The 24,639-nt window shown below is 32.5% G+C and overlaps 2 protein-coding genes and 1 long non-coding RNA gene across 5 annotated transcripts; 2 read left to right on the forward strand and 1 right to left on the reverse strand.

Annotated features, from left to right (window-relative positions):
• Positions 1 to 3,075: 3,075 nt before the first annotated feature.
• Positions 3,076 to 12,449, reverse strand: LOC111417327 (HP1 and insulator partner protein 1). The gene is made up of 5 exons (XM_023049564.2): positions 12,254 to 12,449; positions 8,706 to 12,039; positions 4,295 to 4,505; positions 4,093 to 4,236; positions 3,076 to 4,036 (listed from the first exon to the last, which is right to left on the reverse strand). Exons 2-5 carry the CDS (start codon positions 12,029 to 12,031, stop codon positions 3,899 to 3,901), a joined length of 3,819 nt encoding a protein of 1,272 aa, XP_022905332.2. The 5' UTR covers positions 12,032 to 12,039; positions 12,254 to 12,449; the 3' UTR covers positions 3,076 to 3,898.
• A 1,232-nt stretch (positions 12,450 to 13,681) lies between these two features.
• LOC111417344 (zinc finger DHHC-type containing 8) lies at positions 13,682 to 21,265 on the forward strand. Its single transcript, XM_023049590.2, has 9 exons — positions 13,682 to 13,879; positions 13,968 to 14,086; positions 14,149 to 14,306; positions 16,400 to 16,572; positions 16,913 to 17,107; positions 17,267 to 17,414; positions 17,550 to 17,878; positions 18,340 to 18,650; positions 18,819 to 21,265. The coding sequence occupies exons 1-9, from the start codon at positions 13,788 to 13,790 to the stop codon at positions 19,217 to 19,219; spliced, it is 1,926 nt and encodes a 641-aa protein (XP_022905358.1). The 5' UTR covers positions 13,682 to 13,787; the 3' UTR covers positions 19,220 to 21,265.
• Positions 21,266 to 21,802: 537 nt separating this feature from the next.
• On the forward strand, positions 21,803 to 24,158 carry LOC139430031 (uncharacterized). Of its 3 annotated transcripts, XR_011640601.1 has the most exons (4): positions 21,809 to 22,390; positions 22,488 to 22,789; positions 22,852 to 23,032; positions 23,134 to 24,158. It is a non-coding gene; the product is annotated as an uncharacterized lncRNA (long non-coding RNA). The 3 variants fall into 3 exon arrangements; XR_011640600.1 differs by having other exon boundaries at positions 21,803 to 22,789; XR_011640602.1 differs by having other exon boundaries at positions 21,803 to 22,789; positions 22,896 to 23,032.
• Positions 24,159 to 24,639: the final 481 nt, after the last annotated feature.

Here is a 24,639-nt window from a genome sequence, read left to right on the forward strand (position 1 = left end):
AGGACACAGTCACTACACAGCATGAGGACATCACTTTGAGCTATTACTACTATGAGGTAGTGATAAGACTCGACGTTAGCACCATGGCTACTTTTGACCTCTATTGTGCCAGAGTGATGTCTTGCATCAGCAATGAAGCGATCTATCATGTTGACTCTATAGTCATGTTAGAACAGCCACGTTTTTGTAGTCAAACCCTATAATATTAGCATGTCTTCCATAAACATCTTTTCATGGTATCACGAAATAACTATTCCCTATTTCCAGAAATGATTTTTAAACATTTTTTATTAATAAACATGTTTCCGGAAATTAATCAGTATCAATTGTTGACCATTATGTAGTGGGACCATTTTTGCTACCTACACATACTCTGAATCCAGAATTAGTTGAAACTATCTCACTCGTATTCGAAGAAATATTACTTTTAAGCATGATGGTACACCAGCATACTTTGGATTAAATTAGTGAAAATATGTAAATGCAATTGGACTGGATATGACTCAAGTTGATTTTTGTATTTCGGGTCATATTAAACCACTTGGCTATGAGACACCTGTTAATACAGAGGAAGAATTAGTGGCTCCAATTATTCTAGCATTTGATTGCAAATCGTTACAACTTGTATAACAAAAATGGTGGTCGTAACTTCGAATTTTTATAAAGTTTAATGCAGTATTATTTCTAATAAAATCTTTCTTAACTTAACTCAATCTTGTTGTTATCGAGGTTGTTATTAAAGTTCTACTTAGTTTATCTTGACACTGAGAATCCGTGCCAAAAGAATAACTTGAAAATGTTAGGCTCCGTGGTTTCCTTTTTATAGTGAGTAAAATGAAAAAGTACCCGATTTGTGAGGGTGCAACTTTGTCCACTTTGCTATTTTTTTTCTCAAAAACTATCCGACAAATAAAATTTCAAATTTGAACAGGTGGTAGATTGTGTTCTTTCGATATTCCCTATAGTTTCGCGGTTTAGTAAGATGTTGGGTGAATTTTAACGCGGTTTTAACCAAAATATGTCATATAATTGCATTTGTCGAATCCCGTTGTCTGTTTATCAAAGTTATGTCTCTCTAATTTTTTAGAGCGATTTATAAATTAAAAAGAAACAGAAATAAGCCATGTCTGGAGAGAGAGGTTTCGTCCTATCGGAAAGGTAGATGCGTTCTAAAGAGGACGTCACGCCTTTATTTTACCTACATAAAAAAATAAAGGCGCGACGTCCTGTCTGGTGCACACACCAGCACCACCTTTTCACTATATCATTAAAATTGAATTATAATCGGCAATACAAAATGTTTATAAATAAATAGTTTTTTTTTGTAGATTCATAAACTTTCAGTCCAATCATCCTATTAATCAAAAGATTAACACGATTGTCTGCATGCGGCATTAAATTAATTTCCAACCCTGTTTTTTGGGATAGAAATAAAAAAAGGTTGGTGAGTATTTTTATCAATAATGGTTTTCCAACTCGTCTTCTGGGTAGTATCCTTAATCATAACACTTCCATAACAGACAATTAACCGAACTAAGATAACTAAAAATATACAAAAATCCCTTATCTACCTCCTGGTCTCACTAAACAACTGAATTCGCTGTTGTGCTCCGCAAATCTCTGTAAATCAGTACCAATGTTATCTAGGTCAAATATCATCTACAAAATTCCATGCAGGAATTACGATGGTTCGTATAGGAACTACTTCCCAATACGTATCGGATTAATCAGCATAAAAGAAATCGTCTGACTCGTAATGAAAAAAAGGAGTGCTTTAGTTGCGTATCGCGTTACTTTGATTTTGAAAGATATAAAAATATCTTGAATAAGGAGTTAACCTACAGCAAGGGACTTTTTCTAGCAATTGTATATATTAATGAGGTGGAATCTGTAAACTTTAGAACTGATACGAAAAATTTAAGCTCAGTATATGCTTTCTTGGTTGCTAATAATGTAAAAAAGCTTGTTAATAGCATAGTTACTGTAAGGGAAGAATATAGGTTGGCACTGAATATAAGCATGGTTAATTACAAAAACAAGAAACAATAATAATATATGTGTATTCCTATTCAAAGAGTACAAGAATTCAAATATCTAGGCACAACGATTACTGATAACAACGACAGCTCCCAAAAGGTGAGCATTAGAATTGAACAAACTAGAAGCATGTTTAATGGAATGAAGAAGCTTTTTTGTTGTCGGGATCTGAGTCTGGAGTTAAGAGTGAGAATGATGAATGAGAATGAGGTGAAAAGTGCTATCGGCACTGTTCTATGGCGTGGAAGTGTGGACACTTAAGGCGATTGATGTAGGAAGACTTCAAGAAGACATGGATATATGGACGAATTTTAAAGATTTCATGGATAGAGAAATTAGACAACGCAGAGTCAAACGGAGTAAGTTATTATATATGGGCCATATCATGCGAAGGAAAAGTACCATCTTTTGCAAATCATTATGCAGGTAAAAATTCTGGAAAAGAGGTCCATAGGATAGGTCCATAGGACTCCTAGCTGAAGAACCTTGAGGAGTGATTTGGCTGCACCAGCAACGAACTATTCAGATCCGTAGCCTCAAAAGTTAGAATTGCCAACCTTCGAATCGGAGACGGTACCTAAAGAAGAAGGATTCTGAAACAAAGAAAATTATGGAATTTCCTTTTGGTGTTTTGTTCATTTATTTACTATATTATTTACAATTGATTTAATGAACCATGTAATGTTTTTCAATCTTTTACAAAAAAATATATTTCAAGTTAAGTATGTAAAATTTATATTTATTGCCGCCACCTGTTGTTATGTTTCTGAATTAAAGGTTTGGTTTTTCTCCCCCATTCTCCGGTTTGGGGTTTCCTATAAAATCAATTTTATTATTTTTAACATTTAATTTCAATAATTTTAACATGTACTGTTCAGTGAATTTTTAAGTTATTAATCTTGTCTCCATGCTCCAAAATTATTCATGTAGCAGTGCCATGATTAAAAATGTATGCAGATCTTCCATGGTGTTAAAATCAATTCTGTAAAATATTTATCTTATAACTTTATTCTTCATGACAAATAATTAAGAAATCACTCATCTACAATTCTTTTTTTATTAAATTGCACAATAAAAGAGAATGTTATAAACATTCATCTATAGTACAAAATGATAATAGAAGTGAACTCTGTGTACATATATATAGTTACTATTATATATTTATAAAACATGATAACACTTACAATTCAAGTTAGTCAATAACAATGACGAAAAAAAACGCGCAGTTCAGGTTTATTGTTTTTTTCCGCATCAATAAACCCTATCAAAAAAGTACAAGAATTACAGAAGACTGTTTTGCTTAAAGAAAAAAGTTCTTGTTAAGTGAACTTTCCTAAAAAAAGTTATAAACTGAACCTATAAATAAAATATCTAACAAACTACAACTTAGTTTTTTTAATCCCCTAACTTATATTTAAAATATGACAAAATGAAAATGATTGCTTTTTAATATAAATTGTAAAATAAATTGAAACCGATAATTTTTTTTTAATTTTCAACACGATCACATCCCAAAAAAAGCAGATGTCTTTCAAAATTTTTGTTTCTTTTTAATTTTAGTCACCAACGAGTATAAAAATATATTAATTTTTTTTCACTAAGTAAGGCATCTGGAGCAATGTGCAAAAGACAAAATGGGATAATCACTTCTAAATACACTCCATTATATTTTATTGTTTCATTTTATATTCATTTGTTCTCTTGAAATGAGGTGTATGAAACAAACGTAAAGTATAACCTAAAGACATTAGATTACAGTCAAAAAATCAACTGTAAGGGAATATAACTAAAAATAAAAACAAAAAATTGACTTTGTACCAATAAAACGGGCAATACAAATGCACAAAAAACTGATCTTAATCTAAACATAATTTTCAAAATTCTTTTGACACTCCGCACTTATCCACGTTTCCAATAAAATGTCTTCTTCGCCAGCTAACGACTCTTGAATTTGATTTTTCATCCTGTTTCTTAACTGTCTCTTTGTAATTTGTTTAAACTAAAAAAGTTTACACTGTATAAAATCTCCTTTAAATAAAAAATATCTTTTTTTACCTGTAACGAATTCGTAGAAATTTCGATTACAGCTGTAATTAACTCCTTTTGAAACTTTTCTGGCCAAATAACCCTTGTCACCATTCCAAAACGTAACACCTCTGCAGCTACAAATTTTTTCGAAGCGTATAACATTTCACTCACCTAAAAAAATAGCAATTATTAATTAAATTTTTGTTTTTCAATAAGTATTATTAATTACCAAAGCGTTATGCATTAAATGCGGTAGTGATAATAATGAACCACCTTCAGCAGCACAACCTAATTTCGCATTTGGAATACTAAAGGTGGCTGAATCGCTCGCTAAGACCATGTCAAAAAGGGGTAGCATTGTTACTGCCAGACCTAGACATTCTCCTTGGACACCAGCAACAATTATTTTTGGAAAATCAGCTAATACTCTTAAATAATTCCTATAACAGAAAAACATAAGAAAATAGAATTTATTGGTTTATTTCAAACTAAAATCAAAAACGATGTATTTAATTCAGTCTGTCAAGTACAAAAATAAAATTACATCTTAAACTAAATTGCCATTGGATAAATCGTGGTTCCATTAATTTGGTGACGACACTAAGCACAATAACAACTATACTCCCAGTAAAAATAAAATAGAAGATGTTTGTTAATAAGACACAGAGTATTAGATGCGACTTTATTGTTGTTGTTGAAAGACAAAATACAATACTGCAAAGAACCAGTGTCAACTCTTTCTAATTGTGCTGTATGCTTTATCTTGAGATGCAAATATTTCTCATTTATGCAAACTATTCAATTCAATTGCAAATATTTTCGTTGAAATGACAAATTTGTATAGTGTTTAATTAATTATGAGAAAAATTAACGGACAGATATCTGGTATTGTATTTATTTATCACATGAAATTGTTATTCCAGAAGTGAAGTCCAGATGAAGATAAACTTCATTCTATAGGATATTTTTAACAAACAGAATTGTTTTAAAAAAAAAGCCTATATCACTATAAAAGCTGTTTTATGAATGCAGCCTAAATATGAACCCAATAGAGATGTATATGTAAGAAGGAATGATCATTTTTAATTAAATATATAAAATTGTGTATATCGAACAGTTGATGATGAGCTACTTGGATTTGGAGATCATTGTCCATTTGTATGCATATTTCAAATAAACTGGATAAATATGAGATGAAGATCATATTATTATGCGACGCAGAGATCTTTTATATGATGAATGTGGAAGTATACTTAGCGAAATATCACGCCAAGAAATCAACCTGTGGCAAACTCTGTCTATAAAACACCTCTTGTCTATAATCCAGAGAAGCTACACTGCAAACTGCTTGAAATACCACAACACTTAATAAGTTTTGTCAGAAAATAGAAAATGAACAGATGGGCGTCAGAGTGATCAGCACAAAATATTTTTTGATAGTTTAGACACGAACGAATTTGTGGAGGTCTTTCTAAACCTGAAAAGTTTGGTGATGAATCTCAGTAACAAAATGAAAAGGTGGGAATTGTTACCAACGTTACTTCGTAGGTGAACTTATTTTTACTGTCTAGGGGCTATGTAGGGTGTCGATGCAGATGTTCTACCATCTAAAGTAACTACGACCATGTAGTACTAGTAGATGGCATTAGTATCCCAGGTTGCTATCTGCGGACTGCACAGTATTGGCCCAATTACATTGTGATGATTGCGACTCCATTCACATAATAAACACAGAATGTACGAAGTAACATACCAGACTCTAGCCAGTGCACTTATAAGTTGTTTCCTTAGAGTTTAGAACGTCTGATCTATGTAGTATGATTCCAGAGTACCTCTGACACTTAACCAGTAAGATTTCAAAAGTCTTGTTGGAGTCTGGGTTTCAGCCAGTGCAATTCCAGACATGTTCTGGCAATATGGAATGTATGATGTGATTCCAAACTGCTTCTGAAATTTATCCCGCTCAATGTAGCTCCAGATGTCTTAGACCTTAGATTAAACTAGTGTAATTATAAAATCTTTCTTGAATTATGCAATCTGTTATCTGGGAGTGTTCCTCTAAACTACCTTTGAAGTTTACTGCGAATAATACAAAAAATATTGAAAGTCTAAAAATGTTGGGTTAAGTACGCCCCAAAGAAGGCTTACAATTTAGATCCATCAATTTCAATAGTTTTGGAGATACAAAAGATTTCTTAACCTTTGTGTCAAGAAACGTCAATTTCAAACTTACAAAGGTCTTCAAAATTTTACACTCTTTATTAATTGTGCAAACAGTAACTCTTCGTCATATGATCTTCTTCCTCTTATAACAGAGTTCGGCCCTATCTTTCTTTAACAGTTCACAGTCTCGTCTGGGACGCTAAACTTTCTTATCATCTCTTCGGCACACATCCAGCAAATGTGACGATTTTTGGCAATCTGTATTTTGGCATTCTCTTTGTCTGCCCCGCGCCCATCTGACTATGCACCCTACATTTTCCACTAATGTCTTCGCATCTTATACGCTCTAGCAAAGAGGAGCCAGCAATTGCTTGAAGAATTTTTATCTCTGTTGTTCTGAGAAGCGTTCTGGTTGTGGTGTTTTCAGTCCTTTCTTCTATGGCATATCATCACCAGTCGTACAAACTTTATAAATTCTCACCTTACTTGTAGGTAAGTATTTATTCCTCCATATTACATCCCAGAAGTACCCCGATATCAATGCTGTTCTTGCGTTTCTGTTCTGACTTCTTCTATTAAGTCTTTATTGCTAATGTTGTTTGGCTATTGTTACGAAATACATTTTCAGTACTGACATTTCCATATTATACTTCTCTGTCGTTATTTCGAATTTAAAAAATTTTGTTTTGGAGGATCTTTGCGTTTAGAAATTAATACTGCACTTCCATTGAGATGGTATCCTTTTGCTTATCTGTTTTCAAGATCTAGATTGGTTGTTTCATTTTTCCTTTAGAGAAGATGAATCCCGATTAAGCATCAGTCCCAACGTCTGCTTGAAGAGGTTCTGGGTTTGCTCCCTTTTCTGTCATGTCTTCATATAGCTATTTGAAGTATTTTTATCTTTGTAGGTGTATGAACTCATTTACTGGTTTCATTCTGTTTCTCAATATATCCCAGAGTTTCCTCTAAGCTGAGTCATCCTCCAGTGATTCTATGTTTACTTCACTGCTTTTCTCTGTAGCTGTTCTTCTTGTTGGCTGACTAAATTTCTTATATTTGCTAATACAATGATGTAGTCAGTTCTCGCCTTTACGAACGATGACGTTCTCACTTTAGTATTTCAATGCAGTTAATGTTTGTATTTGTGATGATAATATCCCAAGGAAAGGTATTTTTATGTTGTGGCTACATACAGGGCAGTATATACTGTTACTTAATTTAGGTTGGACACAAAATTGTATTAATCTCTCGCCTCTTTCATTTATAGTATCTTCATTGAATGTGTTTTTGATGCCAGGTATAACCTTGTTGCCAATTCTCGCATATAAGTATAAGAAATCAATTACCATTGATGTAATTTATGTAGTTGATTCTTGTTTCCAACTTTTTATGTATCAGATTTCCAACTGATTCCTGATGCTGTTTTATCTGTTTCTGTACTGTTCAGTTAATCAAATTCCATCCGCAAGCAGGTTGTTAACCTCACTTGGAACACTCCTCTTTTATCCGGGTTTTAATCCTTAAATGATAGATCTCCATAACAAAACCTATGGGTTATTACAGTTACAAATTAGGCACAGCTTGTGTGTGTAGGCAACTAATTACAAATGGAATAAATGCTGTGATCCTATTGCATGTTAGAAGAATATATAACAAAGAAAGAAAGAAACAATACCAAATAGATATTTTTAAAGAATTTTGCCTTAGAAGTAGTAAAATTGTCATTAAACTAACGGAAAAATTGTTTAACTTTTACTCATAATGTTCATGCGATTATAAAAGGAGCGCTAAAAATTCCAATAATTGAATTAGAAAGACGCTCTCAAAATAAGAAAATAACCTACTACACCAAGATTATGTTTCTAATCTAGGGACAAAAAAAATGCGATACTTTGTAATAAGCGCTGTTTTCAACTATATTATTCTAAACGTATTTTTTTTCTATGTGACTCATCAACATTATTATGCAATAAATGTTAATAGTATGATCATTGCAAAGTAAGACTCCTGGGTACAAAAGCTAACATTAAATCTTAAGGTGCGTCTAAACATAGCGCGGAAACAACACGCGGCATTTGCAAGACACAATTCTGCCGCGGACAAGTTTGGACATACCAAATAATGTTTGCATGGCAGTGCATATGCGAGCACTTACTAAAATTGTTTGCAAGTGGCAAGTACAGTGTAGTAGAGTGTTTCATTGTTAGCAATAAGAAACTTACTAATTGTTACTGAGACTAATATTAACGTCAACTAATTTATAAGCAGCAATTCAAAAACGAATCCCACAAAATAATGTACAATCAACCAATTTCACATGAAACATAATGGAAAGGTTCCACAACTGGTCAACTTATATAGAAGTACAATTTATGAGCTGTAACAGACTATGAATAACTTAAGAATCAAATTGTCGCTATCTGTATTTACAAGAATTATCTAATAAACTATAATTTTGATTAAAAAAAAATACTTACGTAACTGCTTTAGCTAATTTTTGAGCAACTTCCTTCCTAGTTTGTTCATTTTCGATATGTAAATTTTTATAATTAATTCCATGGCAAAATGATGACGCCATGGAGCTTATAACGACAAGTTTACAGGTTTCATCAACTTCCAATTCTTTCAACAAATCAGTTAATTCCACCAAAACTTCATATGTTAAATAAACTTTCTCTTTATCACCATTGCATAACAAACACACTTGAACCAAATTATCCAACTGTCCAACATTAATTGCTTTGTACCGATTGAATTTCGAATAATCAAAATTATACTTATTGATTTTATTATCTTCACTAAATTTTTCAAAGATCTCCTCATTAATATTTTTTGACTTATCAATTTCCGATGTAGCATCCGTTTTATTTTTAACATTTAAATCTTTGTCTTCTTGTTTATTGTGATCTTTTTGGGCTGGATGATCTCGTTTCAATTTCTTTTTAGCCATTTTCTTCTCCTTTAGTTCGTTTGAATTCGCATCGCCCTCTTCGTTACTGGAATAAGAACTACTCGAGTGTCTTCGTATAATTCTTGAAGCATCGGCGTGGTTTACGTAGATCATCGGCGAAGGAGAAGCCGGCGGACTATGAATCGAACTACGATTAGAATCTTTTGATCTTTTACGAGAAATCGATGCTGGAGTTACTGGTTTTTTAGTGGGGGTGGATAATGAAGTATCTTTTTTTCGAAGCGATTTTGGGGAGACCTTATCAGTACTGTTTGATAAGTCCTTTTTGATTTCTTTCGTTTTGTTTCTTAAATCTTGTTGGATTTTATCCAAAGAAATCGTACTTCCGGTAAAGCGTTTCGCCCCATCTTCATTTTTAACTGAATAAAGTAAATTAACCGCTCCTTCGTCCATTAATAATTTATCAACTTCAGTTAAACGTTTTTTATTTTTATTCGATACATCTGGTTTTTGCGAAATTTTTTCGATTTTTATTGGTTCCTTTTCTATTTTTGATGGTGTCTTGTCTCTTTTTATTGGACTCTTCGTTGGAGATATCAAAGTGCTTATTGGTTGAGGTTCTGATTTGCGTCTTTCTTTAACGATTACTTTTACGGTCGTTGTGGTTCCTTTGATTGGAATTACTTTTTGGGGGGAAATTTTTTCGGACGCGAATTTTGACGTGGTTGGATCATCGGGATCCCAAATGATCTTTTTCTTGATTATACGACTACTTTTCTTTTCAGGAACAGCTACAGTTAAGTTTTCATCCGTAGATTTCCTTTTTCTTTCGTAAGTTTTTATTGGTTGATTATTACATTTCTTTTCGTTAATATTTAAATTTTTTTGTGTTTTCTTTGATGGCGATTCTTGTTCTTCTTCTTCTTCCGTCGTTGATTCTGCAGAACGTTCAATTTTAATTTTTTGAGTGTTTGATCTTGTTGTTGGTTTTTCAATGGCAGGACTTGGTTCTTCATTTATTTCTGCTACAATTTCTTCTTCGATTTCTTTTTCATTTTCTTTTTCACTTTGCGTTAGTTGTTCTTGTTGATTTATTTCATTATTCATTGTCACATCTTCATTCACATTATCTTCCTTATTGATTTGGATCAAAACTTCTTTGGGATGATCTTGATTAACTTGTTCTTTATCTTGTTTTAATTCGGTTTTCCGTACTCTTGGGGGAATATTAACATTTTCAATTACATCATATCCGGAATTTTTTCGTCTACGACCCCGTCTGGGGAGTTCACTTAGTTGTTTCAAAGCCAATTCTCTTTCTAATTTTCTATCCATAGCGCAAACATAATTTTCTTCATCTTTCATAGCTTCACTTTGGTGCTTTTCTTCGTCTTTTCCTTCTAATATTGCTATTAAATCTGTGTTGTTGATTCCTTTCGCTTTTTCTGGTGTTGTAATTTTTTGGTCATCTTTTTTTGAGCCAGGTGTAATTTTCTTCGCAAGTCGTCTTGTGAGTTGTTTAGCAAAGTAGGCTTCGCGTGAACTTCGATTGTGCATCATTCTACTTTTAGATCGTTGTAAAACTTCTCTAGTTATCTCATCTTTGCTAACAATTTGACTTGTTAGATTTTTATAAGGAATTTTTACTCCTAATCTTGGTCTTGGTGGGGTTTTCCCATTTCTAAAAGTATCTTCAATGGGATTATTTATGTTTCTTCCCAATAAATGACTTGGAATAGAAGGTGGTGGTTTAGAAGCGGCTTCTTTGCAATCTTTACTGTCTATTAATTTTCCGTCATTTTCAACAACAATAACTTCTTCAACCGATTCAACATAATAAACTTGACCTGTATTATCAGTTACAGTAACTGGACCATGCCCCAGTTGCTTGGCAATGTTAACAACTTCTTCAATAACATTATCATGACTTTCATGATCTTCGTGTGTTAATGATAATTCTTCCATGTCTGAGTCATCAAAATCGCGGGATATTTCTTCAGCAATCGAGAGCTGATGAGGTTCTTCATCATGAACAATTTTCGAGAGTTGTTTTTCTATGTTATCATCATGAGCAGAGTTACCAGTGGTAATTACAATTGATTCAGATGTTGGAGTTTCCGATTCTTCATCTGCACTAACATTTTCTCCAATAACATGTTCTTCCATTTCCTCATGTTGGTCGTTCACATCTTGATTATCACTTTCTTGCTCATTACACAACTCAGGAGTTTTTTCAACATTTTCATCCTTATCATAATCTTCATTCTCTTGTTCTTCTGTTAATTTTTGAAGTCTCATTTCTATGTTATCTGATTGGCTGTTGGACTGAGAATCAAGATGCTCCTGTTTAATTGTTTCATGTGATTCCATGGCAGGTTCTTCAATTTCTCCTGCTATAGCATCTTGAACAAATTTCTCATAACTTTGCGTAGGCAACTCATAATTACTAGAATCTGGTACAATTAATGTATCTTGGGGTATGTTATCAAACCCTGATAACATCTCACCACCATCTAAAGCACCAGATTTTTCACAAGAAACAGTTTCTACAAATCCAGTTACAATTGATTCTCGATTTGCAGTTTCAGCAACAGTAACATAAGTTACAGCTCCATCAGTTACACATTCAGTGTGAATTTGTAGTGACTCAGTATTTTGATTATTATTAGAAACACAATAAACTACATTATCATTAACAATAAGACTCTCCATCGTGGTAGCCACAGCCTCTTCGACCACAACAACATTTTCCGGCAGTAAATCTGGCGGCCTCACCTCCTCATTGCTTTCATATAAGCTTTCTTCAGAAAACGCTTCAACATGTTGGTTTATATTCCCAATTTCCTCATTGGTATTCGATAAAGAAGCGTCAGCTTCCTCGTTTACATCCATAATTTGACCTACAAAATACAACCTTAAGATAGCAATGTAAATAATTAATTGTTGGGGTTATAAAATGTGAAATATCAAACAGATTTGTGCTTATTGCGGTTATAACCTCGATTAGTAGCTGTTTGTGTCATTTGCGTCATTGAAAAGAAAATGAAGTTGATTATTATAAATATACGCTAAGAAGTACGCCATACAGGGAAAAATTTAATTTTGTGCATTTACCTGGTTAAACGCTGATAAATGTCGGTCAATGTGTAAAGAGAAACATCGCGGGAAACTGTGAATTGAAAAATTTCCAATTATTATAACAGGAATTGATCGCTTTACCGTTAACTAGTGCAATAATGCACATCAGCCATGTTACCAAACGCTTCACAAGTTTACAGTACCGACTTGACGTCATCACAACATCCATTCAATACCAACCTAAAAATGTTGTATTTTTAGATCTAATTATTTTTAAATTACCTATAAATTATTTTTAATTTTTTCAAATTAATTCTAATATATAATTCCCATACAATTTATTTAAATTATTTGAAGATTCTAAACGTATAAAATTGAATGATTTATTGACATAACCTCATTTTTTTTGCCTCAATTAAATGGGACATTCGTGTATGGAGTTGCATACTATTTGATCATATACATTTAAATTAAACTGTATTACCTATATATAATGCTTAAAAAGGTTCTTACGAGGTTAAATTTGAGAAGATAGATGATCGAATCTGATAAATTAAAAAGCATTTGAACATTTGCAATATTATCTTTAGAAGAATCGGTACAAGAATCAATGGAAGTAGATAAAAAATTGCTACCAAATAGTAGTATAATGTGATAGTAATACTATACCATTTAATTGTTATGGTTTTATTGTTTCGGCAATAGGTTAAATAAGCTAAGTCTTTCAACATTATCCAACGAATCTGCTACATAAATCTATTAAATATGAAGATGCATTTGGAGAACTGAAACTGCTTTAAACATGGTTTCGCTGCAATATGTTAATATTGGAACTATCACTTTTTTTTTGGAACAATTTTATCTTTTTATCTATCTCCTTCTTCCCAAAAATTGTTCTGTTTAGAGTATGATATACGTTGTTTGTTCTTGCCCCTATTCTTGCATATATGTCTAAATCTATCCTTCCATCTTGTGATATTATACTGCCCAAGTACTCATATGATGATACTTCTTCTATCTTTTATTCCTTAATAAATATTTCTTTCGGGTTATTTCTTATTTTCTTTTTATTTATTATCACGATTTTACATTTATTTACGTTCAATTCTAGGCCTATGATGTAAATAAAACGAGGTCTTATTGTAATAGAGAGTTTATATTGCTATATTTAGACGCAAGTCCTAAATTCAATATTCAAATGTAATTTAATTAATTTATGCAACTTAATCTGCGCCATTCAAATTCATTACGGTAGTCAATGTGAGAACCACATTTTACAGAGCGGTGATAAACTATTTTAAATTTCATAATTTAAAAGATATTTATCATTTTAATAAAATTTTTTAAGTTACCTATAGTTTAATTTTTGTTAATAAATTTAAATTACAATATTTTTAATGATTTAAAGAGTGCCTAATTTCATGTTAATATATTGTCCTTGATTTTGACATTTGGTACGTTCCCGACCGGCGATAACTTCACATGTTTGCTTCAGCCATGTTGTCGTGTACGAGAACTATTTTTCTTTTTAACATTAGTTTTTAATTATCCTAAACCTGAGCAAACAGAAATGCCCAAGTGCGATGAAAAAACCAGGTATATACCGGCGACCTTCGCTTGGACGATACTCTTGGGCGCCACGACACTTTTCTTTTACTATCCGTAAGTAAATCTCTCCTCTCCACTACAACCAACCATCAAGAATCTTTCAGAAAAGTTTGTATATTAGTCTTATTTTATTTTGTTTTAGGGCTCAGTACTATATTTTAAAATACCCATGGGTGCCGGCATACCAAGGGGTTATAACCTTCTTTGTTTTAGCAAACTTCACATTAGCCACTTTTATGGACCCAGGTGTCATACCAAAAGGTAAGGTTAAATATATTTATTTCATGAATATTCTTAATACAATCATGATATATTTTTTGTAGCACCACCCGACGAAGATAGGGAGGACGATTTTCGAGCGCCACTTTATAAAAACGTTGAGGTACATGGTGTAACTGTTCGAATGAAATGGTGTGTCACTTGTAAGTTTTATCGGCCACCACGGTGTTCACACTGTAGCGTGTGTAATCATTGCATAGAGGTATGTTTTTTTCACTGTGTTAGTGTTTATTTTCATAAGTAGGTTATATTTCTTAAGTTATTTTAAGGAATTCTAATTTTGTAATACTTATTTGTTTTACCTACTTTCTCGCTTCATTGGTTATACTTTTATTTTACTTTTCATATGTATTAAATGATGTCATATTTAATTCATTTAGTATGTACTTTCAATTTTTATTTAATTTAATGCAAGATAAAATTTTATCAATATTTACATTTATGATGTAATATCTATTTCTTTTTAAGTTTTATTTTCTTTTTACTTTATAGCCTTTTAATAAGATGAGTAATATGGAAATATATCAGTATTGTATTAATTAGTCATCAATGTTGATTTCATTTATTTATATGCAAATAAAATAAATTGTTTAGATACAGGTGTCCTATAAATCATTAGTAAAATGATCAAGGTGTTTTCATGTGGATTTAATATAGTAGGGATGTTAAATAGATATCCTCTTACCACTAATTGTTATTTACACAGTTTACAGCTTTGATTAAAAGTTATTGTTTTAGTATGTAATACTTTTATAATTGTAATAAAAGCTTTATTTTCCAGCAAACAATTCATTAGTACAATTGACTTAATTTTCATTGTAATAAGTAAGTACATTATCAAATCCTTGTGAAAAAGGGTTTGAAATCTTCAATAAATTAAAAATGTTATGGTAATATCTAATTTGACAACAATGAACTTTATTATTATCGCTACCTGGCAGCGGGGAGCATCCCCTCTCACACCGCGACCTATAAGGTCTATTGTAATTTAAGCCCTCGAAATGTATTACCTTAGTATTGTTAAAATTTTGTACCTTCGACTCTGACTCTTCCTTACAAAGTCTGCAAGTTTGATCCTCAGCTTGTCCAATGTGAGGCGCATAGCCGGTTAGGAAGCCTGAGAACGACCTTAGATGCCCTTTGGTGAGCCATAAAACTTCTTTGGTTTGGTTTTGCGACGGAGTTATCATACTTTCCAGCGTAAGGCTACCTTTGAGACCTCCCAGCTATTAATTACCTGTTTTAAGTGTCTTTTTTGTAGTCCACAACCGGGTTGAAGTCAAATAAAAGGCGTTTTCGCTGCCTCTTTGGCCAGCTCGTCCGCTTTTTCATTGCCCTCAATGTCTCTATGACATGGAACCCACCATAGGGTAACATCATTGCCCCTAGTGAGTTCTCAGGTTGTTGATCACTCTCTGATCAGTGCGGAGTCACTGGTGTAGATCGGTTCAAAACGGTGCAGAAGTTTATAGCAAGAACTTCTGCTTAAAAAATGGTTATATCCGAGCTGAGGGGCTATTTAATGCGGCTATTTGGTCCATTGATGCTTATACCTACTCCGAATCCAACTGTCTTTAAAGCATCAGTGTACCAGGTGAGGGTTCCTCTTTTAAGTTGAGGCTCACCCTATATAGGCGAAATTATATTCTGTCGGTATAAGGTCCGTTTAAATTTCAGTCAAGTGGTTTAGACATGGGTCCTTGAGAATTTTGAAATGTCTTTTGAGGTTACTCTGCATTAACTTGAGTGAAGAGCATGTTTTTAGTGATAAGGCACTTAAAGCTGCCTCCTTTTGTATGTATAAATTAAGTGGTGTGAGATCGAGTAGGTCTTCAAGAGCAATCGTTGGACAAGACCTCGTTGCACCCGTTATATTAAGACATGCTAACCGCTGGATTTGTGCCAGCTGTTGTTGTGCTGTCTTATAATTTGTTTTTGGCACCAAACCGAACTTGATTAAGTCGCATAAATGGCAGCAATAACAAGCTTCTGTTAATTTTGGAATTCGCGCCTAACTTTTTAAGGAAACATTTTTAGATACATCCTGCTGTATATAATGTAAAAATTGATTTAAAAGGACACCTGTATAATGTGTATTTCGTTTTCCAAATATTGAATAGATTACTTTGCTATTGTGCAAACAAATCTAAATACTGATAAAACCCCTGTGTAAATACAATCAATTTCAATATTACTTTTATCGAATATTAATTTACTTAATCTCGATCAATTAAGTTTTAACACATTTTTGGTTGATTAAGTGATTTAATAAAAAAAAATCTTTTATTGTTTTAGACATTTGATCATCACTGCCCGTGGGTGAATAACTGTATTGGCAGGAGAAACTATAGATTTTTTTTCTTTTTTCTAATATCGCTCAGCCTGCATATGATAAGCATATTCGCACTTAGTCTAGTGTTTGTACTTCAAAAAAAGGAGAGACTATCTGAAGTGGAACCAATCGTCGCGTATCCTTTAAATGTAATTTTTAATTTATAGAGGTGTTACAAAACGCTTGTAAAATATTATATATACAGATCATTTGTAATATACAGATATTTTATGTTTTTTCAACAACATTATTTAACTTACATATTTTGAACCAACCTAAATTAGTAATTTATCATAATTGATGCATTACAAAGTATAATACTAGTGATAAACTATTTATATAATAACAGACGTCATTTTTCTTTGCTTCTCTCTTTCTTACTTTAACTTGCTCAGGCTTTTGTAAGTAGGTAAAATTCTTGATTTACCAAAGACCTTGTATTTATTGCAATTTTCTTCCTTAACTAATATCTTTAGAATGGTGCTAATGGCTATTGTATCATTACTGGCAATACCAATATTTGGACTGACTGGCTTCCATATGGTCTTGGTTACGAGAGGTCGCACTACGAATGAACAAGTCACCGGCAAGTTCAAAGGCGGTTATAATCCGTTTTCTAGAGGTTGCTGGGAGAACTGTTGTTACACTCAGTTCGGTCCTCAGTTTCCAAGGTAAAACCACAAATCTTAAGCCAATAGTCCTACAACAAAGTGTCCCAGAATGATGCATAAATGTACTCAACTCTGTACACTGGAAGTTTGTTCTAGAAATCATTATTCTAGAACTCCCTTGTATGATAATTAACCACGTATGTGTTTCTTTTCAATTAGCCTTATAAAACCATCAAGATATCATGCAAAACGGAAACATTGCTCCTCCCATGGCCCGATAGCAACAATAACGAACGACAGTCAAGTGAAGACGTACATGGACAACAGTAACGGCGTACGAAACATGAATTCAAATGCATATAATAAAGTAATTTGTCTTGCTTCTTTCGATGTTTTCATTTGTCTTTAATTAATTTTAATAAGAAAAATTGAATCACTTATCTTTTTTTGTGTCTTGTGTGTTATAACATCTATATAATTATTTATTTAAAAAAATGTTTAGTTATCGCCTGGAAGAGACATGTCCGATCCGGATTTAGAGCCGTCAGCGTCTCAATCACAAGACTGCGAACCCACGCCTCCGTTACAAAGGCACGGTTCAAAAAGCAATTTCTTCCTACCTCCGGTCGAAGGGGAATCTCCGCGACACCCGCGCGTACAATATGCCGCCGCGAGGCATAGTCCGCATCCGAGAACTCGAGGTCTCGATCCGAACAACCATCGAAGTGGTACGCCGGAAACGTCTTTGGGAGCCCAAAGACCATCGCCTTCGCAACGAATTAAAGCGATCGGCATGCCTACTCCACTCGTTATGTCTAGTCCAATTCGAAGGTATTTTTTTTATTGTTGTTTCATTTTTGTCTAATCCTTTAACGCACATATTATTAGACTGGCTGTTTACATTCTATTATATGGCAAAATTTATAATGTGATGTTTATTAAAAAATCTTTTTGTTTCTGTCTTATAAGCCCTCTAGAATTTGTATTTATTTAACCTACCTCATACGCTATTCTTGTGCTTTATAATTGGTAAACACGCATATAAATTTATAATTAAATAATTTATAAGTCTTTTTAATATAATATTTAAATGTGCGATAAAGGGTTAATTAACTCAATCTATTTTTTTTTTTTCTTACAACTGTTTCTTAATTTTTTAGGTGAAATTTTTCCTCTTCTTTATTTCTTTGCCTAAATCCAACCTCCCTGTATGTACTGTTTCTTTTTTTTTTATTTAATTCTTTTGCGCTAGTTACATATGTAGAAGCTGGAGATTTTTTTGTTGTATATAGATCAAACCCCAGTACCCCAACGCAGCCCCGCCGTCCCGACTTTATCAGCGTAAACACGAACCACCAAAATAACGTCGGTCCGTATTACGAATTCCAAAATCAAGGTCAATCGAATCAAAGGCAACCATCTTCGCAGGGAATTACTGGTGGTTATGCCAGCCCCCAGAGGAGGTTTTTATCAGAAGGTGAACTTGTGCGACAGGAAGGGCAACAATTATCGTATCCACGATCTAATAATACCGTTGATAATATTAGAGAATTGGCCAATTCGCCGCAACGAGGTGTTTATATGTGGAAGGACACATCACCTGGTAAATAATCCAACATTATTTAGATATTGATCAATCTGAACTTTTATAAACTTTAGAAGTCATTCAGAAGCTTTATAACTTCAAAAATGAAATCCACATTAACATTTATGATTCCAAACATTTAAGATTATATTATTGATATAAACAACATTAATATAAAATTTTTAGGTTATCCACCACCTGCACAACATCCAGATTTTTATCGTTCGAATCCAACAAGCCCAACGCAGCAGCAAACGTATAACCAATCGCAATCGAGAACCTACCATCCAGCAATGCGAGGTGGCGTTTCTGTGTTTCCACCCCAAAGCCCGCAGGTGCACCGAAAGAATCAATTGGCGACCTCAATAGGTCTCTCGACAATGCAATCGCAACAGCAACAAGATGCGCGTCGGCGTCCGATGTCGTTTGTACGGGCGTTGGAGATGAGTGATTCGGTCGAAATGACGCCCGGGCAACAGCAACAACCGTGCGCTGTACACAAGCAACAAGGTGGCGGTGGTGGCGGACGACCTTCTACGCCCGATCGCATTAGTGTGTACGATCTGAATTATGAGATCTCGGTATAGGGGCGGTGTAGGCACTCACTCTACGCCGAATGAGTGCTCCTAACCCCTCACCACGCCCCAAAAAAGTCCCTAAAAGCCGTTAAGTTTCTCTGCATCAGAGACGCGTTGCGGAACAACAACCTTTTTTGATCCTCAGCCCGCCGAGATTTCGCCCCCTAGTCTTGTAATCAGTAGGTTTCCAGTGTGTCATCAACTTTTTAAGGTGAATTGTTTCATTTCAATCACTATAAAATTGTTTTTATTAATTTTTGAAAACTTAAGAAAAGATACTCAGGAATTAATTGTTAATGTGTTATTAGTTGTTTTTGATTATTTTAGACATAAAAGAGTTATTTTAGATTCTAAAGATTAATCATCACTTTATTAACTTAATATCTATAGTTTTTTTCTTTCTTTATTTATTTTCCATTTAGAGTTAGTGATATAAGATCCAAAATGATTGTGAAAATTTTGTTTACAGTTTTTACGTTATAACTGAGCAAGGATAGAAGTTAATCATTTTTAGAAGGCATTTTAGATAGATGTCATTTACTGTATATAATAACAAAAATTACGCCTATTTAGGTGCCCTATCAAAATGGTTTACTTGTAGTAATTTAGATTGTGCTTGAACTATTTATCCTCAAAATCAACATACCTTTTGGTTGAATCTACCTTTGTAAAAGAAAGTTTATTAAAAATTTACTTATTATTTTATTAATGTTCTGCCTTAAGTACTACAAAAATTTAATTTTATTTCTTAAACACAACTTAACCACAATCTATATTACTCATAAACAATCCTCGTTTATTGTTATGACCAAATTAATTATAAGGCTTTAATTTTTATTTTAATGGAAGTGAGGTGAGATAAGTGATAAAATTAAAAAAAAATCTCTAGGATGTTTTATTAAGACTTAATAGAAAATTTTTATACTAAATTATAACTTAAATGTTTATTCTTAAGAAAATTTATTTATTTAATTGATTAAAATGTTTAGAATAGAAACAAACATGTTGACGAAAGTGAGGTTAGAGCTAAAACTGATAAGCTGCTATACATAATATTCACTTGAGATTAAATAACATTTTGCTATAATTTAGAATAACATATGACAACTTCCAACTGCTATATTAGTATAGAGTATTAGTACTCAGAATGTACCTAGGACAAAGTCTCAAGTGAATTAATAACAATAATTTTGGATCTTGTGATACTATAGTGATGACTTTTTGTGTAATTCTAACTTTATACATATCGAAAAATAATAATTAAAATACTCGAGAATTGAATAGAAAAGTGTTTTGTATGAACCTTTTTATAGTGATTGTATAAACAACACCTAAAAACCAATCGGAACCAAGTAAACACCGAATATAAACAATGAAAAAAGGAAAAATTGAAAATGAAAAAAAAATGACCCTCACTTAGTATTTCTGTGTGTACCAGCTATAAGATTGAAAAGTATCTGGATGTTATTTGTTGTACGTTTTTAACCTGACTGCCCTTTGTATTCCTTAGGACTTCCTAACCTCTCTCTCCTTCGACCTGAGTTTGTTGGTTTCCTTATTTCTCTTCTGTTTTGTTTTTCTTAATCACTTATATTTTTATATGTTTCTTAAGTATCGTCTCATTACCTGAATTATTTAATGTTTTAGTAACTGTAGGACGACGAGGAGATTGTTTTTAATTCCGAAATATAAATTTGTTTGTAATGTTTGTATATATGTAATTGCAGTGGCTCAGGCGTTAATCTAAATAATACGTGTACATTTTTAATTATTATTATTCGCATCTTCATAAATTTTCATCAAATTTTTTCGTTTATACTTGATTTTTTTCTTAAAAATTATTTCATGATTGTGTGTATCGCGGCCGTTCAAAGAAGATATTTGTTGAGTGTAAAATGATTAACTTAAATGGTGTAAATATATACATATTAATGCGATATATATATAAATAGTTATTTTTAATTACAATTTCGTGGAGAGATGTTTATCTTTTTTTTTATTATTTTTTTTTTCAACATTTTTTTCAATTGATAAATATATTATTTTGAAAATCTACACTTTTTTTTATCTTAAACCAAAACAAAGAGTAAAATAGAAAAAAATATTTATTTCACTTTTTAACATAGATTTTTAAATACATTTGGCAATTTTATAGAAAATTATTTTGCATGAACTGCTACAAACAAACCTTATAATAAAGTTATGATGAATTAATAATATATATTTATATTAATTAATTATAGGAATGTTAAATTACAAATAAAATTTAACAACTATTCCTAAAATATATAATTTCGATGACTTGAGATCATTTAAGGCAGTTTAACCAAATAAAACAAGCTTCTTTAGTTAAGTAGTACATAAAAAAAATCTCAAACTTCAAAAAATCCATAATTTAATGTATATCGATTAATTCCCCTGTTCGATTGTTGTACCTTCGTATTCCATTCTTGAAGCTTCTACATCGGCGAAGAAGTTCGAACTTGCGATATCGCATACAATGCCATTGAGGAATTTGCATCATCACCTCCATTGTCTAAAACAGAAAATATATATAATAATTATTAATGGTCGGTTAGAGTTTATCTAAGATCAATTACAAATCTGTTAGGTCAACATTTTGTTAACAAAACTACAGAGTGCCTCTTATTATTCTTAGATGAGATCCTTAGAATCAGAAATCTACTATTTATAACCTTGAATTAAATAGAAAATTAAAATGAATTAAAAATAAAGTTGACAATTGACATTAATCGAGTTAGAGAGTTTTAAACCTATCTTGAAAGTTCCTGCGACATAAACAAATAAAATGCAAATGAACTGCATGATGCATTTTTGGTTCAAATTACATTTATCGCACTTTTGCGTTTATCACTGAACTTTATATAAATTGAATGCAATCACTGTATAATGTTTTAAATGCCATGTTACATCTTTCAGAAACAACTTCAAAAATCACAAAATCGTTGGAAAATTAGCAATAGATACTACTCTAGTAACTAATTGTAAGCTAATTACCGAGATACGTCCTAGAACCTGCAGGGCTTTGCCTGTCATCGTCTTACTAATGCTGGAATGGAGAGTTTTATGAGGGAGGAGCCGTGGGATCACCGTTATCACCAGTCGTCACCAACTTCTAAATGGAATTGTTGAAGAGCCTGTTTTAAAGACCAGTCCTTGGTAAACAAAATTATGACTACTATTTGATAGATGTTAATTTTGTAATGTGGAAAGACGGCAAACAAAGATTTGAACATTTCTTAAACTATTTAAACAGGCAGATCCACTCATAAACTTCACTATGGAGGAAGAATAACCAGTTACCATTTCTCGATATATCAGTAATCAGGACCAATAATGGACAACTCAAACTTGGAGTGTACTGGAAGAAAACGCGCACAAATAGTTACGTACAAGCTTTATCACATCCCTACCCACAAGAGAACCGGGAGATTATGCGAAGGAGAAAATTTAAAGAATGAAGAACAACTTCTGAAGGTTGTATTCCAGAAGAATCGTTATGCGTCCAATGACATCGAATGTGCCAACAAGAAGAAGAAGCTACAGAAGAACAGATACGTAAGTAGCCAATCTATGGGATCTGAAAGACTATAAGAAAAGCTTTTATCCTTTATATAAAGCAACAAACGCGAATATTTCTTAATCCAATACTACTTTTCAAAAGAGCCAGGAGATTATACGTAGGAGAAACTTTAAAGAATGAAGAACGACTTCTAAAGGTTATATTCCAGAAGAATCGTTATACGTCCAAGGACATCCAATGGGTCAACAAAAAGAAGAAGTTACAGAAGAACAGATACGGTAAGTAACCAACCTATGGGATCTGAAGACCATAAGAAAAGGTTTTATCCTTTATATAATATAACAAACATGAATATTTCTTAATCCAATACTTACGAAAGTGCCAACAACCAACAGAGGAAATACCAAGAGGAAGACCTCGTTAAAGATGGTTGGACGACGTGAAGGATGACTTGAGGGCGATGGGAGTGAGGAACTGGTGGATAGTGGTTATTAGTAGACGGGAATGACGTAGAATTGTTGAAGAGGCCAAAATCCACCAACGGTTGTAGAGCCAAAGGAAGAAGAAGATGTGACCCATTAGTATAAACGATTTCTGAAAAAGTTTTGAGGTTTCTTTCCATGATGTCTTACTCAGGAATACATAAAACCTTGCATTTTATGCCTTTAAAGGAGAAGATAATGAATGAACCATCTAGAGTATGCATGTTTTCTATACCAGATCGATCTAGAGATTCGAAATGGATCGTTAATAAATCAGATAGTTACACGCCACAAGACGTAATATCCTTTCTCTTCAAATAAATAAATGATTAGGAGAATTTATTGTTATACTATTTAATGTTAATGATATTTAATAATTCGTCTTTAATCTCGTTAATATTGAGTTACACATTAATCATGTTAAAGCCGCATAGATCGTCTTATGTTAGCTGTAAACTGTAATCTTTCATAGATCATCAATGAAAAAGGCATAATTAATATGTAACGTATAATTTCGCATTATACCTTAACTGAGATACAAGTAAAAATCTTTTTTATATTTTATGCACATCATTTTCGAAGGAGTTGGAGGGATTAGTCATTGTACTTCCATCGGAGTTGATTACTCTGCAAGTGATTCCGGCACGAGAGGAAGTATCCAATAAAGTAGAAAGCAAAAGGAAAGAAGAAGTTGCTATTTATTTTGATTAAAAAAATGCGAAGATCGTTGAAGAATAAACTCATCACAAGTTTCTAAATAAATGGATCTAGGCACATGGATATTGTATGGGTCTAGTAGACTGCTAAGTATCTAGACGAGCATTATTTACTTGGCATAAATGAAACTAATAATTATAAAATAAATGATCGTTTTGTTTTCATTTCAATTTTCATAGAATGAACACAAATGAACTTATTCTTAGTAATTCCTGTTTACGTTCTTTCTGGTTAAGTTTAATCAACATTTTCTAGAATTTTGCAGATTACTTATGTCAAAACAAATTGTTTTTGAAGATATAAACAAGTTCAAAGAAAAAAATAAAAGATAAGGAACAATCCCTGAAAGTGAAAATTTAAGTTGCGTTTAAAAGCAGCTTAACAATGGTATTTGGCTTTTAAATACTATATTAAAACAATAAAATGTAATAAATAGATTAAAAGTGCATCCACTTGATCTTTGCTCAATTGAATCCCGGATGAAGGGGTTATATAAATAATGTGATTGCTTAACATAAAAAAACAAGAAACGTTTCCATCATTTATTTTTAGAATTGAACATTTAATCTTTAAATTTCCTTTTACAAACTTCTATTTTTAACATTTTTTTTTGTTATTCAAAAAATAAAATTGTAAACTTGTAAATTTTCACTTACCTCTTCAGGTTGGCCAATTGGTAAACAAAA

Source organism: Onthophagus taurus, chromosome 1 (assembly GCF_036711975.1).
Source record: "Onthophagus taurus isolate NC chromosome 1, IU_Otau_3.0, whole genome shotgun sequence".
NCBI lineage: Eukaryota > Metazoa > Arthropoda > Insecta > Coleoptera > Scarabaeidae > Onthophagus > Onthophagus taurus.

What these genes read in the sequence shown, in the direction of transcription:
- LOC111417327 (XM_023049564.2), bottom strand. Translation starts at nt 12,031, where the DNA reads ATGGATGTAAACGAGGAAGCTGACGCTTCTTTATCGAATACCAATGAG. An exon ending in AAATTAGCTAAAGCAGTTAC is followed by an intron (nt 4,506 to 8,705) that starts GTAAGTATTTTT and finishes TTTCTGTTATAG; the next exon opens with GAATTATTTAAGAGTATTAG. An exon ending in TTTCTACGAATTCGTTACAG is followed by an intron (nt 4,037 to 4,092) that starts GTAAAAAAAGAT and finishes AAACTTTTTTAG; the next exon opens with TTTAAACAAATTACAAAGAG.
- LOC111417344 (XM_023049590.2), top strand. Translation starts at nt 13,788, where the DNA reads ATGCCCAAGTGCGATGAAAAAACCAGGTATATACCGGCGACCTTCGCT. An exon ending in CCCAGGTGTCATACCAAAAG is followed by an intron (nt 14,087 to 14,148) that starts GTAAGGTTAAAT and finishes TATTTTTTGTAG; the next exon opens with CACCACCCGACGAAGATAGG. An exon ending in GAAGTGGAACCAATCGTCGC is followed by an intron (nt 16,573 to 16,912) that starts GTATCCTTTAAA and finishes TAATATCTTTAG; the next exon opens with AATGGTGCTAATGGCTATTG.